This window comes from Chanodichthys erythropterus, chromosome 9 (genome assembly GCF_024489055.1).
Source record: "Chanodichthys erythropterus isolate Z2021 chromosome 9, ASM2448905v1, whole genome shotgun sequence".
NCBI classification, from domain to species: Eukaryota; Metazoa; Chordata; class Actinopteri; order Cypriniformes; family Xenocyprididae; genus Chanodichthys; species Chanodichthys erythropterus.
Window position 1 is genome coordinate 29,561,755 of NC_090229.1, and position 18,364 is coordinate 29,580,118.

The following is an 18,364-nucleotide window of genomic DNA, read 5'->3' on the forward strand; positions in this document are numbered from 1 at the left end:
TGAATGCATGTCAAATGTGAAAATACGTTCTGCAAAAAATCTTGATTGAAAACAACAGTAATGATGAGATACGCATTTAAGCCACAAATTAAATATGCAGCATACTGTTCTTGTAACAACTGACTGATTGGTAAAGAGAAAATTACAGCAAACACAATCACTGCTTTGCAGTAGCTTGTTACAGGAAACACCAAAGAGCATTTATGCTTAATCTATGAACCATTTACTCACTTAATTAGAGGGCGCCAGTGAATGAGGTTCATTTGCATTTCAACAGCAAGCACCCTTTCAAACGGCAAGGCCTACATGTGACTGCAGCCGTGACACATCTTTGACTCAAATCATGCTAGCTTTCATTAGTGTCTTTTGGAGTTTCTGTTTACTGCTGTTTGGTTTGACAGAGCGTATATTGTCAGGAACACACAAATATCATGTCCCACTGATTCATTTGTATGAGTAACTTGATTTGCAAAGTCAAGGCTCTATTGAAGGGCTTCTATAAGTGATTTCTCTTTTCTATGCGGAAAGTGGTTCGGTATAAAGAACCGGAACTTTCAGGGAAAATTGTGGCTGTGCTCATTAGAGTTTGAAAAAGTCACTTCATTATATGAGCCAACCTAACTTTCATCATGAACTAGCACCTATATGGTGCAAACTGCATGTTTGGCACCACACAACCCCACAGGACACAATTAAGTAGCTCACTTCCTCTTCATAGCCATTTCAGCCCATCTGTTACTAGTTTAAAATTTAGCACAAGAGTTAATTTATGAAGAAAGCTAACCAAAATGTATCTCTTTCCTTGTTAATATGCCAAAACCCCCACCCTTCAGGTCTCTGAAAGCAGTATTCCAGGATGGATGGCAGTGGTGGTGAATGGCTCAGCACTCCGGTGACCTCGCCTTGCTTGGAAAATGTTACAATGGAAAATTCCAGCTTGGGTCAAATCTACGAAGTCATGCTGCAGTCGACAAACACGACTAAGCGCAATCCTCAGTTTGTTGGCGTGGAGCTCCTTCAGTCTTTTAAACCTCTCATCATCCCGTGCTACGCTCTTGTGGTCCTTGTGGGAGTTTTCGGGAACTATCTGCTGCTTTACGTCATCTGCCACACCAAAAAAATGCACAACGTGACCAACTTCTTCATCGGTAACCTGGCATTTTCTGACATGCTGATGTGTGCCACCTGTGTGCCCTTTACCCTGGCATATGCTTTTAATCCTCGTGGGTGGGTTTTTGGAAGATTCATGTGCTACCTGGTGTTCCTAATTCAGCCTGTGACGGTGTATGTGTCAGTATTCACACTGACAGCCATTGGAGTGGACAGGTGAGTAATGCATCCGAGTGTTGTGTCTCTAGACAGTGTGACTAATTCACCATTGCATCAATGTCAACTAGCATTCTGGGGCTTTTGTATTGCATGTTTATGTAACAGACATGATCGGTTGATTAATTGTGTAAAAAACGTCTCCGGTTACGTATGTAACCATAGTCCCCTGAGAACCAGGGAACGAGACTCTGCGTTAAATACGCAATGGGGAACACGTGACTCGGGTGTTTGAAAGCCAACTACCCAATAACTCCAATCCTTATTGGCCGGCGACAGCCTATGATGTCATATGGCGCAACCCGGAAGTATAAAAGGAGTGCCTAGGGAAGCAGTCAGTATCCATCGTCTTGAGGGACTCTTCCGCAGGCAGCCCGAAGCATGGCAAGGAAACGCAGAGTCTCGTTCCCTGGTTCTCAGGGAACTATTGTTACATACATAACCTGAGACGTTCACTTTCAAAAGAGAACTCATTCTGCGTTGAATACGCAACGGGGAGCGATATACCCACACCGCCATGCTTGAGGAGAGTGCATGTCAAAAGAAATGGCTGAGACAAGAAAAGCAGTTTTTGTAGAAACTGCATAGCAACTCCCCCTCGGGTCACACCAGGCTGTCAGTAACAGCATTCCCTAAGGCCAACAGCCCAAACTGAGCCTAAAGAAGGCCTTCCAGGGAAAAAGGCCTACCAAGACCACTAGAGGCATCTGAGATGACTCTTCTGCAGATAAAGTGTTCCCTTAAAGGGAATGTGGCCAGGGAACCGAAAGGAACCCCGGCCAGTCACTAGAGGGGAACGAAGTCACCCCCAATGCCACCAGGGAGGCTGACCTGGCCTGTCATAGGACAAGTTTAGTCTTGGCCAATCCTGTCTGAATACAGAATCTCCATAACGCATTCTTCAAAGAAGAGAGCAGGTAAGAGTGACTGCAGAAAGGCAGGAGCAGCTCAAACCCATGCGTAGAGACGGGCATCCTGGAGAGCAGAACTCAGCTGAGTGCTATGAACCCTCATATTGAGGGGAGTATAATCCGCTCAAACTAGGATCTACTCAGTGCTTAATTAAACACACTGAGGAGGCTGTGCACTAAATACCTGTTCATACAGGAGAGCACAAACCAGCCTAGGGCTGAATCTTAGGAGGAAGCCTGATTAAGGCCTACCACCATGATCAGCTTAGGGAGCTAAGCACTATTTCGGAAATAACCCAAAAGGGAAGTACAAAGCTCACCTAACAGGTAGACTATGCAATGGGCACACAATCATTGAGGCCGAAGAGGGGCCTACAGCATGATAGTAGCTATATGTGAAACAGAAGTACACTCAAAAGGTGGCCTTGAAGGGCCACTCTGAATATCCGTCTTGCCAGGGGCAGACAGACAACTTCAATGGCAGCATGAAGAGGCAGCAAAAATGCCCGCATGACAATCCACCTAAGACAATCCAACGAGCAGTGTACTCAGTAAAAGCACCTTTTTACTCTTTAAAGCAAGAGTACAACGTACGCCAACACGCATCAAGGAAGGCCTAACCAGGCCTCTAACCTCAACAGACAAGTGGCATCAGCTCATGGCAGTGTTTTAGGCAGCCCATGGCATGAGTCCAGTGGCCATTTCTAGGAGCATATAATAGATCCACCTTAAAGGCTAGGTGGCTATTAGCTCAACTAGAGTAAAGATCATCCTCAAGGAAACGGATGCAGTTTAAACCAAACCTAAGTAAGGTTTCACCACAGCATTCACCCTGAGGGGCTAGCCACTCAAAAGTGCTCAGTAAAAACACCATAAACTCTCACAGCGAGAAGAGTACATAGCTGAACTCCACATGCTACACTGGAGGCCGAAAGGAGGCCTACCTTAGTAAACATATGGCATCAGCAAGTGGCTGCCATATCCAAACCACCCAAAGGTCATGTATTTGGTATTGAAACTTCCTCAGAAGAAATACATAAAACTCTACCTCCCGACGTGAACAGGCCTGATTAGGGCCTATTCGTCAAGGTGGGGCGTGGCTGTTAAGATGGTAAGGTTTCCAAAGCATCCTGCCAAAGAGTCAACTAAAAAGGAGGCCTTGTGGGGCCTACAATCTCAGCAACAAGTGGCGTTCAGCCTGTTTGCAGAATACAAACACAAACTGTGCCAACATGTGAACTAAAATGGAGGCCTGAAGGGGCCTACCATTTCAGTGACACGTGTCTTCAGCTCGTGATTTAAGGGGACCAAGCTACAGGGAACCAGCTTAAACACAAATAAGCTATGGGAAGCTAACTGCAACCTGAGCTAGGCTACACATTCCAACAGGCAATATACCCTAACATAAGAAGGCTAAAGTGAACCCAACAAAGCCAACACAGTCTAAGGAAGGCCCATAAGGCCTACACCTCAAACAAACACGTAGCAAAGCCTGTGGCACTGTAGATATGTGAGCAAACATTGATCAGCTAACAGTATGTAGGAAACGAATGCTAACTAGAAGGAGGCTAGATGAACAGGCCTACAATCTAAGTTATATGCAATATAGCCGTTAAGAGATCACAAAAAGGGAGCTAATAGCAACCATCTTTCCTTAAAAAGTGGTACTACTAACCTGAGTATGCAGTATCCATCAGGTGATGCACTCAGTAACACCAATAAACCTACTAATGGGGAATATTAGGTCAACAATGTCTTCAATAGCGGCTACATGGAAAAGCCTGCTATTATGAGAACAGGTGCTAACCTATGGCAGCATCACATACAATGTAGGGCAAAAGTCTTGAACTTCAAAGCAAACACAACGCTTTGATGTATATGCTATTTTCAAAGAGGAAAATAATTTTCTCCATAATTTCTCCATAATTTTCGTCAGCACTTGACCCAGTAGTAGTAGCACTTACCTTGACTAATATTCTTCTCCTATCTGTGTATTTATTAAAAAAAAAAAAAATTTGCTATGAGCACTTTACTGACTTAACTGTGACTTCACTCAGCACTTACATACTGTTGTTCTCATGTTGATTTGATTGATTCTACTACTCTCATTTGTAAGTCGCTTTGGATAAAAGCATCTGCTAAATGACTAAATGTAAATGTAAATGTAAATAATTTTCTCCATAAAAAAAACACATTTTCCATAGCATAAAAGTTGTAGAAAGTGGGGCCTAGCACATGCTGCATAACTTATCTACGCAAAGATAAGGGCCTACCACCTGAGATAACAGCATCAGGAAGTCTAAAACAGTCTACAACCTAGCTGTTAAACTCAACAATTGCACCTACATAGCAAGAGGAAAATGGGCATACGGCCTAACAACTCCCTCAGGAGGAGGCCAGAACTAGGAACTAGATATCCAAACAGGGATAGTATATAAGGGGTTATTTATACAAATAACACAATAAACCTAGCTCTAGCCTGGCCTCTAAGCTATGAGCCTAGATACAACAACAGGCACCAAACAGCCTAATAAAGCCTGTTATTCACTTCCAAATCTCATGGAAAGAGAAAGAAAGCACAGTTCACAAGCAGTAATGTTACAGCAGACACATATAAACTGAAGTAGTGAGTGCCACCTGAGACTATACTGAAAACTAGCTGAGAAACTCAATAGAGACTAATCGGCAGCCATTTTGTGGCCTGCTCAGTCACCTTGAAAACCACTTCAGTTTTGCCCAAAAACCCCTTAACATATTTTACTGTTACATGCTCAGGAAAATATCATATACACAGGAACAAAACAAGGTCAAACATTTAAATAATAAATCAGACCTTGTCTTACCTTCCAGTGGCTCGAAGACCAAGGACTCTTCCTTCTGAATTTGATGGAAGGATAGAATCCATGTTCTAAGCCAAAGAACCCTTTCACTATCAAGCCAGAAGGCAGGCTGTCAGAGAAAAATAAATCATGGGCCCAGCCGTCAGCCTGACTGTTCAAAGGTGTCTCCTGAACATGCACAGTTGGATAAAAACTCCAGGGAGCCCGAGGAAGAGGGGCGGGGGTCGATGTAATATGCCCCTGCCAGAGAGGAGATCGATTACCTCGTATCCCACTGCTTTTGCGACTTACTCCTAGGTGGAGCAGGCGCTCGAGTGGCAACACTGGATCACTGGCCCTGTCTCTGAGCCTCGACTTAAGACAGGCCAGGGCCTCCCGGCTGTCTAGGCCCAGAATCGGATCTGAGCGGTATACAGTTCTTATAAGCTGCCGAGCGTGCCCTCTCCTCTCTGAACTTTCCAACTACCATCTCAACGGAACCGCCAAAAAGTTCAGAAGGCGAGACCGGGGCATCGAGGAGAAAGCCCTTCTCTTTCCCCCCGATGTCCACCATGTTCATCCACAGATGCCTCTCCGTGGCTACCATGGCCGCCATCGATTGACCATTCAAGGCGGCCATCTGCTTGCTTAAGTGAGATCTGTGGTGTGGCAGAGCTCAGCTAAGTGCGCTGCCAGTGACGAGATACGTCTCGCGAACGTCTCGTCAATAGGCGGCATCGACACATACCCGTGTTGGCGTAATCACTCCACATCAGCAAAATTCCCCCACTGATGTGGATGTATTCCCGCCGATTACGGGCTCTTCCATGCCTTCTCGATCTCTACATGGAGATCCGGGAGGAATGGAAGGCTCACCGGAGTTACAGAGTTATGGTCAAAAAGACACCATTTGTCAAGCCTTTCGCATACAGTCTCTTTCCTCTCGCACACCCACAGCAGCTGCAGTCTGCCCTGCAGCATGCTCAATAACCTCCAGTAACTCAGCATACGCTGGGCAAGGAGGCCTGGAGAAAGAAGCGGTCTCACTCGCTTCTTCCTCTACCGCCATCCCCTGCTCTCAGGGCTAGCTGCCAGAAGAACACTTGCTCCAGGATCCGATGATGTCAAAGACAGGACATCATCATCATCATCCAGGACCTCATCCCTGCCAGCCGCTGCCGGAGGCTGAGAGACATTAACACCTCTCTCAAACTCTACGGCGAGCTCCATCTGCGAGCCCCATGAATGCAGCCGGCGCTTTGCCTTAGCACAAGCAGGGCCAGACCCACCAGACGCAGATGTTGATGCCCCTTCCCTCGAGAAGAGGGCCAGGTGGGAACGGAGCGGTTTCATAGGGAAACGCTCACAATTACCACAGACAGCGCCCTCAAGCACGATCCGTGCGTATTCTTCCCCCAGACAGTGAACTCATAGGTTGTGTCTCTCTTCCGGCATCAAGAATCTCAGACACTGATCAGCACACTCCTTAAAATGTTTCCCCTTGTCCTCAGATATTATATTACCTTCTAGGTAGCACGATAGTGGCAAGACACAACCAGTCCTGAAAGACAATGAGATACTGACTGCTTCCCTAGGCGCTCCTTTTATACTTCCGGGTCGCACCATATGACGCCATAGGCTGTTGCCGGCCAATATGGATTGGAGTTATTGGATAGTTGGCTTTCAAACACAGAGTCACATGTGACGTTCCCCATTGTGTATTCAACGCAGAGCGAGTTCCCATTCGAAAGGGAACTGTTAAAAATTCAAAACATTTTTAATTTTTTTTTTAATTTTTTTTATAAGGCTACATTTATTTAATCAAAATACAGTACAGTGATATTGTGCAATATTACACTTAAAATATATTTACTATTTTAAAGCGTTAGTTCACCCCAAAATGAAAATTCTGTCATTAATTACACACCCTCATGTCGTTCCACACCAGTAAGGCCTTTGTTCATCTTCAGAACACAAATTAAGATATTTTTGATAAAATCCGATGGTGAGGCCTGCATTGATAAACACTCTGAACCACTGATTTGAAATAAAAGATTTGAAAAGCTTCAAAGCTTCATGAAGCAGTGTTTTGAAATCGCCCCATCACTAGATATTGTTGAATAAAGTCGTTCTTTTTTTTTTGGCAGACAAAAAGTATTCTTATCACTTCATAACATTAAGGTTGAACCACTGTAGCCACATGAACCATTTTAAAAGTACAATTTGTGATTTTTTTCCGCTAGAGGTCGCTAGAAGCCTATTCAAAACAAAGGCGTAGTTTGATGACGCCAAGTTTTAGAGCGGAAACTTGGGACATGTGGTCTCCATCTCAACGGACGGTGCAAAAAGAATAGGGATTGGAGTCTGGAAGAACTCATGTTCGTGGATGTGATTATTAACGTTACTGTAGTATGAAGCAGAGCAGGACCGAGTGTTGCAGGAGCTGAACGAGGCCGCTGGAGCGATTGAACAACACACGCCTCACGAGCAGCGGGACTTTTATTATGACACAGTCGCCGGCGCCGCTTCCGCTTCCGCTTTTCCGGTCATGAGTTTACGGGAGCTGTCCTTGTCGACAGAACCAGCGGCAGATGGTAAACAGTAATTATGTTCCATAAATAAGTAACACAATCCAGCATAAAACGTGCAAGAAGTAAATAAGGAACTGCTTGAAGCAAGCTAGTGGTTTGCTGGACGCTAGACACTACTTCCGCATTTGTCCACGGCACTGTTGTCATGTGGTTTCTACGTCAGTAAAGGCGGTAACAGGGAACTGACGTCATTGACAGGCGACTGCACTGCCCCGTGTCACTGTTTAGAATGGGAATTTTCTCATGATTTACAAGTAGTTGAAAACATTAGAGATATTGTTAGTAATCAGCTCGACAAAATATATAACACTAGCCTAGTGGTTTTTGGATATTTTACTGCAAAAATTTTACATATTGTACCTTTAAGTATTAGTCTTTAGTAGCTTTCTGGGCATTGAAAGTGTTAATTGTCTTGCTGGCAATGGAGGCCTAACTGAGCCATCGGATTTTATGTAAAATATCTTAATCTGTATTCTTAAGATGAACAAAGGTCTTATGGGTATGGAACAACATGAGGGTGTAATTCACAGAATTTTAATTTTTTGGTGAACTAACCCTTTAAAAGAATTAGTTCACTTTCAAATGAAAATTACCCCAAGCTTTACTCACCCTCAAGCCATCCTAGGTGTTTATGACTTTCTTCCTTCTGATGAACATAATCAGAGATATATTAATAAATATCCTAACAGATCTGGCTTCAATTCAGGAAACAATTCGGTCTTCACAAAGCTTCAATTCATATGCCAATTTCAAATAATTACTTATTCCGTCCGTCCCTTTCAGAAAGCGTCTTTGATATTTGGGCAGCTAAAGGCCTTTCTACTCTGAATGACTTGTATGAAAACAAAATCTTCTCCTCTTTCTCCTTATCAGCTAAATTTAACCTTTCTAATAGTCATCTTTTTTTGTTTTGTTTTTTCCAAGTGAGGCACTTTATTCAAAAGTTGTTTCCCCCTTTCCCCAATCATCCACCCAAATCAGAACTCGATTTAATTCTTGCACTCGACCGTGGTCAAAGACAGCTGATATCTGCCATTTATGGTAGAATAATCTCCCTAACCTTGTCTCTGATGGATTCCCTTAAGCAAACTTGGAAGCAGGATTTGAGTTTTAACATTTCTGAGGACCAGTGGAAAAACATACTTAGTTTAGTTCACTCTTCGTCTATTTGCGCTAGAAGTGATGCCTTTAACAGATGCAGACAATCCCCAGCTGATCATCTTCACATGTTCTGGTCTTGCCCGATGCTAATGGACTACTGGTCTGACATTTTTAGAACTTTATCACAGGCCCTTAATACCAACATTGCCCCAAATTCCTTGACTGTCCTGTTTGGCCTTTCTCCAACCTCAAATATACCAGGCACAGCACACCGCGTTATTGCCTGTACTACTTTGTTAGCCAGGTGTGCTGTCCTCAGTGGAAGCCTGCCTCTCCTCCATCACAGGATAATTGGATAAGGGAGGTATTGCAATGCATCCATCGTGAAAAAAAATCAGACACTCTCTCAAAGGATCAAAGGATTTTATAAAACATGGAGCCCCGTACTGGCTACTACTGAGGGCCTCACAGTGATGCCAGAACCTTCTGTTTAGACTTTTATATGGGGGAGAGACTTTTTTCTCCTATATTTTCTGTTTGTTTTTTTTTTTTGTTTTTTTAAGCATGCATGTACGTCTACTTATTTTATCTATTGGGTTCTGTTGCTTTTCATTTCTTATTTTATTTTTTGTTAGACACCTTGTCTCATTTTGCAACTGTGGTAGAAGCTTTTATATGTTTGCAGAAATGTCAATAAAAAAATCAGGAGTAATAAATATCCTGATGCATCTGAGCTAATGGCAGTGAGCGGGATCAACGAGTATGAGCTGAAGAAAGTGCTTCCATCCACATCCATGCATCATAAATGTACTCCACACGGCTCCGGGGGGTTAATAAAGGCCTTCTGAAGCAAAGCAATGTGTTTGTGTAAAAAAAATATAAATTTTTAATAAGTTAAGAAGTAAAATATCTAGCTTCCACCAGACCGCCTTCCATATATATGCGCAATGGAAGCTAGATATTTTACTTCTTAACTTAATAAAAATTTATATTTTTTTTACACAAACGCATTGCTTTGCTTCAGAAGGCCTTTATTAACCCCCCGGAGCCGTGTGGAGTACGTTTATGATGGATGGATGTGGATTGAAGGAACAGCTCATACTCAGTGGTCCCATTCACTGCCATTATAAAGCTTGGACGCATCAGGATATTTATTAATATTTCTCTGATTATGTTCATCAGAAAGAAGAAAGTCATATACACCTAGGATGGCTTGAGGGTGAGTAAAGCTTGGGTTAATTTTCATTTGAAAGTGAACTAATCCAATCTAATCAAAGGTGGTCAGAAATTATATACATGAAGAGTTTGGTTTCAAAACGCAATAACGCCATTTAGATTAATTTGAGAAAGTGGCAAGATGAAAACCACTATTTTCTGTTTCAAACTTTCACATAGCATCTTTGGGTTATAAAAACATTAAAAATTCAAATCTACATTTTGATTTTAAAAGGTTATTTATAAAAACCCAAAATGCAAAAAGTCCATGACACGTTTTTTTTTTTTTTTTTTTTTTTAATGCAATTAATCCATCAATATAAAATGTATTTGTCATATTGAAAATACAGAGCAAAATAAGTTGATTCACATATATGACAGCCTCTGAACTTTGTCAATACTAATCTTATATTACAGTCATTTTACCCAAAATATTCAGCCGTCGCTCCCAAAATGAATTCAACGGGTCATCTTGTTAATGTTATAAATTAATTATGTCTCCGTTTGTCATTACCGATTAAAGAGTAGGCTATCTGGCGCCACCGCACGGTTAAAATAAACACATTTGCAGAGTACATTGGTATTAAAGGATTAGTTTACTTTCAAATTAAAATTTCCTGATAATTTACTCACCCCCATGTCATCCAAGATGTACATGTCTTTCTTTCTTCAGTCGAAAAGTAAGGTTTTTGATGAAAACATTCCAGGATTTATCTCCATATAGTGGACTTCAATGGCCTCCAAACGGTTGAAGGTCAAAATTACAGTTCAAAGTTTAAACTAATTGTTATATACTTGCACAAGCATATTATATATGACAAATTAGTTTAAACTTTGACCTGAGGAGGGCAGTAATACACTTAGCAGTGTCTACACTGCCGGAATTCTAATAGAGAAGAATAAGAGAGCTAGTTCAAGATGAGCATTTGTGGTTAAAACGTGTATATATATATATATATATATATATTTATATATATATATATATATATATATATATATATATATATATATATATATATATATATATATATATATATATATATATATATATATTATATATATATATATATATTATATATATATATATATATATATATATATATATTTATTTATTTTTTAGAAATGAGGGATGAGTTCTCTAGATATGACCCTTATTCCTCGTCTGGGATCAAGCAGAACACTTTGAAGCTGCACTGAAACTGTAATTTTGACCTTCAACAATTTGGGCTCCATTGAAGTCCACTATATAGAGAAAAATCCTGGAATGTTTTCATCAAAAACCTTCATTTCTTTTCGACTGAAGAGAAAAGGACATGGACATCTTGGATGACATGGGGGTGAGTAAATTATCAGGAAATTTTAATTTGAAAGTGAACTAATCCTTTAAAAACGGCTTTTAAAATCTGTCCATGATTCAGTTTTGGGGAACATGACAGAAGTTTGATTGATGCTGTCGTGGAACAAGCAACAGCCGGCATTGTTCCTCCTCTCAACTCGATTGACTCATCTTCTTAATCTCCTCACTTAAATTATTACATTTCAGTGACTTACGTTTCTTCCCCACTGCAGAAACCACCACAGGTTCATCAATGCCATCAAAATTATTAATTTTTCGGTTTTTGTTGATCACAAAGTAAGGAAAACTAGGAAGCCAGCTGTATTCAGAGCGCCGCCACTGTTCACAGTGCGTGGAATGGTGCGCTATGACTGGTTGATATAACACTTTCTGCAGAAAAAGGAGACTGGCATTTGTTGCGTTTTGGAAAGAAAGGGAGAAAACATGACAGATTAACATGACGGATATCACATTTTGTGCAAAATAAATGGCTTTTCAATACCGACCAGATACAACACTGATTTTGGCGGAAACTCGATTTTTTTAAAAATGGCGTTTATCACGTTTTGGAACCATACTCTTCATATTATATATTATATATTATATATTATATATATATATATATATATATATATATATATATATATATATATATATATATATATATATATATATATATATATATTACACTCAATTCTGAAATGATGGCTATGCCCCTTTTATCATTATCATTACATGCCATGTTGTCATCATCATGTGTCAGTGGCATTGCTTCTCTTGCATCCTCTCCCCTGGCCTTATGGGAAAGTAAAGTGTCCATTGTATGCACACTTCATAATCTCGCCAGAAAAAGTAGGTCAACTGGGTACTTTCTGCCTACTCTTCTGAGTATTGTGAATTTGGACATCTTTTGTCACAATCTGTTTTTCACCCACTATATATTAGGGAAATATGTGATTTCGGATGCAGATGGAGTGTCTATTTATACAAAATGCAAATAGCCCGCCTTGTTGACAGAGGCTATTTATATTAACTCCGCCTACTATTGTCTGACTGAGCCAGACAGTTACAAAATAAATCCTACTGATAACAGAATCAGTGGTGTGGGGAGTAAGGCGGGGGGCGCTAACTTTGTGATGTGACTAACACAAGTTTGAATCTAACTTTTTCCAAACTCTTTTTCTCAAAAATTTTATAACAACGGGAGTTTTTCATTGTACTGAGATCTGAAGGTACTCAATACATTAAATAATCCAAAGGCACATTTTACCATTGCATGGTTTTTATTTGCATATCCTTTCACAAAGACAAAGTATATGTCGTGGTGCTGGCAAGAGTGTGTTGCACCACAATTATGCAGATAAAAATCAACCAATTGAAACTTGGGGTTGCATGATGCTTTAGAGAAATATAAATCTACTGCCACAGCCACACGTCGATCAGTTCAAATAGAGCATAGGTGATTATACTGTATGATGACCGGAAACTGTAAATTATTTTGATTTGTTTCTTTAAATTCTTTTATATCTCAGATGTTGATTTTAGCAGATTTTTTAAATAGATTTCAAACTTTTAGGTTTTGTTATATGAAGGTCACAATAAAAAAAAAAAAAATGTCTTGGAAACCATTTTTACCATGCCTTAGTTATTTTTTTTATTTATTTATTTTTGCTGCTTTTCAAATAACTTTATAATTTGTCCTTGTCATAGACCCAGACCTTGAGTCTTAAACTACTGTATGACAATCCATTATATAAAAAAAATGAATACGCAAGTATTTAAAAGTATGATAATAGAGTGAAATCATGAAGAATTTTAAGCACAATACTTGAGATGTGCTGGAAATGAGACTGGTGGGAATTTTAATGACTTTTAGAAAAAAAGACATAATTGTCCTGTGATGAATATCCACAGTGGAACCTTGTTAGACAATTTATAAAAAAAACAAAACTGAGAATGTGAAAAGTGTTAAGTTTATTTTCTAAAAGCCCACATTGTTTCAACTCCCCAGGCAACCATTTTGGTGATTTTCAGCCAAATTTGAATAAAGCTGTAATCTAAACAGCTCTTTTTCAGGGTACCAGAAGACCCTGTTAAGTGCCACTATGGAGCGTTCGTTTTTAAACTAATAATTTTATCTGTAGATGTAGACACAAAAAAAGGCCATGAGAATGCATGATGTTATGTGTACCTCAATCTTACATGATGTGACACGTTGTATAGTGACTTATTTTGCAAATACATAAGCTAGAAGGCTAAAGTAACGTCAACGTGTTGCTAAATGTGAAATACCAAGGATACCTAAGATAAACCAGGAATTGTTTTCCCATTTCTAAAGATATACTTTATAGAGGATCTTCTCTGTTTTAAATTTGTGACTTTGTAAAGCCTTTAACCTTCACACTCTCATCCCTGCGTAGGTGCTTGAGTCAGTGATGGATGATGGTGCTGCACGTTAGCCACAGAACATGAAAAATTGGTGGTTTGTAGTACAATAGGTCCATTAAGAATCCATTTACCTTACAGTGAAGGTTTTTTTGCGCATACAAGGCTGTCACCTCTTGTACGTGGTCTGGTGGTTCATCTTCAGTGCTTTTACATTGACTGAAACCCACATGAATACAGTCTTTGAAAGCCCCTGATATTATCACTGGGTTTAGATGCAGACTCATTCAACCAGGCTGGACTGGAGGCGTGAAAATGTCTGTACATTGAAGAGGTAACACATTGCCACATGTCTTCTTAAGCAAGACATGGTATGGGCCCTGCTCACCTTGAGGAAAATAAAAAGAGGACTTGTTTTGATCCAGTTTTTTTTTACAGCTCACTAAATTACTCTTCAAAATCAACATGCTAAATCTCTTGTTTAGCTTATTACACTGTCTTTCTTTATATCCTAACACAAAGCTCAGAAACTGAAATATCATCATTAATAATTCTAAGAATTACTATAAAACAGTTTAGCGTTGTTGCTTAGAATCACTACTAAAGCTTGACATGACAATGAAAAGCTGAATTGTGGAAATTATAAAAAATATTTATGTAAAATGATTTATTTGTAAATAAATTTTGACCAAGAACAAATTCAACCGATATTGCCAGTTATGATAATACATATCAGTCAGATAAAAAAATAATTTTCAGCAAGGCAATGCACATAACACGAACTAATCAAATACTCAATACTAAACTGACTTACCACGTTAAGGGAGGGTTCACATACAGTAGCGTTTTTGCGTTCTACGGCATTGCGTTACATTTGTTTGTCTATGTAAACATGCACTAGACAGGCGTCTCTTTCAGCGTCTCGCGCATAATCGCCACGTTTTTAAAATGCTTTGTCAAGTTAACAAAAAAAGACCGCGTTCTCTAGCCATTCTCCTTGCGCTGCGTGATTGATGTCTTCGTTGGCATTTTTGGAGATCGGCGTGAATGAATTTTAGCGCCACCTTTGAATTGAATACGACTCTTTTTAGGAATCGATTCCCAACGGGCCCGATTTGAGGAATCGATTCTTTATGGAATCGAGTCGCACATTGATTGACCTAACCATGCCTTGTCATAAAGGTCAAATTATCTGATATTGTTAAATTCAAGCAATATCAGATAACCTTGACACATAGTCATGAAGGTCTGCAGTGAAATAGTTCTGATACAGCATATAGGCTATAAGAAATAATAATTTATTCTGTTACGGTGAATGTCCACTACAGTGGCAAAACTGACTGACAACAGTGCCACTGACAACAAAATGTCTCCGCTTTGGGGTGTCTGTAGCGAGTCAAGTGTATTTAATCTGCGCTTTTTTTCAACATACAATATAATCATTACAGATATAGGCAGTTACAGCTGGAAAGAGGCAAGCTTTGATTCTGAATGCCATAAGTAAAATGATGTTATAAACTTTTGCAGTCTCAGCCAGCTAATCACAATGAAAACATCCAAACTACAATATTTATGGGCCATTCTATGGAACTGGTTCAAAGTCAGAGTTGTAAACATCTTGAAAAAATGTGTCTTTTCCCACAAACTTTGTGGTACATTCTAGTCACTGATTTCTGTCCCTGCTGTTTACATTCACAGACATAACCGACTGTGTTTATGTGAACTTTCTGTGTTTTTGACATAACCTTGTGTGTATTTGACAGTTTAAACACAATAAGACATGAAAGAGAAGTTAGTTTAATACTCACAAGACGTGCCGTCTGACAGCCAGCTTTCTGTGCGTGTGCTTTAGATATGTGTGCTCAGAAAACGATCAATTAGAAACTGATAGGCCTATAGTTTTAAAACGCATGCAGATAATAAACTTTCATGATGAAGAACTGCAATGTTCATGAGCATGGCCACGATAGAGATGATAATCAAAACCAAACATTGTTTTGTTATTTTTTGTCAGAGGTAGGCTGCTAATAGTTGTACAGGCTCCGCCCTCTTCTGGAAAGCAGGGTGGGGAGCAGCAGCTCATTTGCATTTAAAGACACATGCACAAATGTTTCTGCACGCTCTCAAAAATGGGTATTTACAAAAAAAAAAAAAAAAGAGGGGGATTTACAACATTGTGTAATAAATGATCTGTGAGGTATTTTGAGCTGAAATTTCACAGACACATTCTGGGGACACCTGAGACTTAAAGGGACCCAGGTCATCCAAGATGTAGGTGATTGTTTCTTCAGTAGAACACAAATGATGATTTTTAACTCCAACCGTTGCTGTCTGTCAGCCGTATAATGTGTGTTAAAGGTACAATTTGTGATTTTTTTTCCGCTAGAGGTCGCTAGAAGCCTATTCAAAACAAAGGCGTAGTTTGATGACGCCAAGTTTTAGAGCGGAAACTTGGGACATGTGGTCTCCATCTCAACGGACGGTGCAAAAGAATAGGGATTGGAGTCTGGAAGAACTCATGTTCGTGGATGCGATTATTAACGTTATTGTAGTATGAAGCAGAGTAGGACCGAGTGTTGCGGGAGCTGAACAAGGAGCTGGAGTGATTGATCAACACACGCCTCACGAGCAGTGGGACTTTTATTATGACACAGTCGCCGGCGCCGCTTCCGCTTTTCCGGTCATGAGTTTACGGGAGCTGTCCTTGTCGACAGAACCAGCGGCAGATGGTAAACAGTAATTATGTTCCATAAATAAGTAACACTATCCACCAGAAAACGTGCAAGAAGTAAATAAGGAACTGCTTGAAGCAAGCTAGTGGTTTACTGGACGCTAGACACTACTTCCGCATTTGTCCACGGCACTGTTGTCATGTGGTTTCCACGTCAGTAAAGGCGGTAACAAAGGTAACTGACGTCATTGACAGGCGACTGCACTGCCCCGTGTCACTGTTTAGAATGGGAATTTTCTCATGATTTACAAGTAGTTGAAAACATTAGAGATATTGTTTGTAATCAGCTGGGCAAAATATATAACACTAGCCTAGTGGTTTTTGGATATTTTACTGCAAAAATTTTACATATTGTACCTTTAATGGGAACTCCATCTATAAGAGTAAAAAAAAACACAAATCCAAATTAAACCCCAAGGCTTGTGATGACACATTGATGTCCTAAGACACGAAACAATCTTTTTGTGTGAGAAAACGAACAGTATTTATATAATTTTTTACCTCTAAAACACCACTATGTCCAACTGCCCTCCACATCCGTTTAGTGAGGTCTGATCGCACTCTGACAACGGAAGTGATGTCTCGCACTCATTGAAGTAAAGTGCTAGACATCAGTTCCGTCACCAGAACGCGTTTTCTGACCTCACTAACAGGAAGCTGAACTCAGTTGGACATGGTGTTTTAGAGGTAAAAAAATTATATACTGTTCATTTTTCCTCGCACAAACTGATTTGTGTCTTAGGACATCAATGTGTCATCACAAGCCGCAGGGTTTGATTTGGATTTGTCTGTCCTGTTTTTTTTTTTTGTTTTTTTTACTCTTATAGATGGAGTTCCTATTGACACGCATTATACGACTGACAGAGAGCAGCGGTTGGAGTTAAAAATCATCATTTGTGTTCTACTGAAGAAACAAAGTCACCTACATCTTGGATGCGCTGGGGGTAACCATATAAACATCAAATTTTCATTTTTGGGTGAACTATCCCTTTAAATTACATCTTGAAAAAAGAGGCAAAATAGGTCCCCTAAAATAACAAATGGTTTATCACTACCGTTTCTGCTGGGATGTGTAGGTTGTTGCAGGTAAGAGTGGGAGAAGGTAACATATATTTTTGTGGGAGTAGCACTGAAAAATCTGTCCCATGCGTAATTTATAGTTCCACATCTGAGACGACATGTGGGTGAGTAAATGATGAGAGAATTTTCAAGGTGCTCATGACATAAGTGTCGAACTGTTGCGTCAGATACACATGTGAGATCATTGCCATAACTTGTTTCCTTAAACTGTCATTTTAACTTCCAGATACTACGCCACAGTTCATCCACTGAAGAAGCGCATATCAGTTCTGGCCTGCACGTACCTTCTCTCTGGGATCTGGATTCTGTCATGTGGTCTGGTTGCTCCTGCTGTGGCCCACACGTACCATGTGGAGTTCAAGGATGAAGGTTTCACCATCTGCGAGGAGTTCTGGATGGGTCAGGAGAGAGAGCGACTAGCCTACGCTTACAGCACTCTCTTCATCACCTATGTTCTTCCACTGTCTGCTCTTTGCATCTCCTACTTGTGCATTTCGGTGAAGCTTCGCAATTGTGTGGTGCCGGGTCATCGTACCCAGAGCCAAGCGGAAGCCCAGAGGGCTCGGAAACGCAAGACGTTTCGCCTGGTGTCCTTGGTCGTTGCTGCTTTTGGGATCTGCTGGCTACCAATAAGCGTCTTCAATGTTCTTCGGGATATTGATATAGACCTGATTGATAAGCGCTACTTCCTGTTGATCCAGCTGTTGTGTCACTTGTGTGGGATGAGTTCATCTTGTTGTAACCCGTTTTTATATGCATGGCTGCATGACCGCTTCAGGGCGGAATTGCGAAAGATGTTTACCTGCCATCGACGGATTGGCATCGGGATTCCTGCTAACAACTGTGCCACTGCTAGCGTGGTTCTCTGA

At 40.4% G+C, this 18,364-nt stretch overlaps 1 protein-coding gene across 1 annotated transcript; it reads left to right on the plus strand.

The window, feature by feature from the left end:
* The first annotated feature begins 856 nt into the window (after positions 1 to 856).
* prlhr2a (prolactin releasing hormone receptor 2a) lies at positions 857 to 18,364 on the plus strand. The gene is made up of 2 exons (XM_067393975.1): positions 857 to 1,326; positions 17,722 to 18,364. The coding sequence occupies exons 1-2, from the start codon at positions 857 to 859 to the stop codon at positions 18,362 to 18,364; spliced, it is 1,113 nt and encodes a 370-aa protein (XP_067250076.1).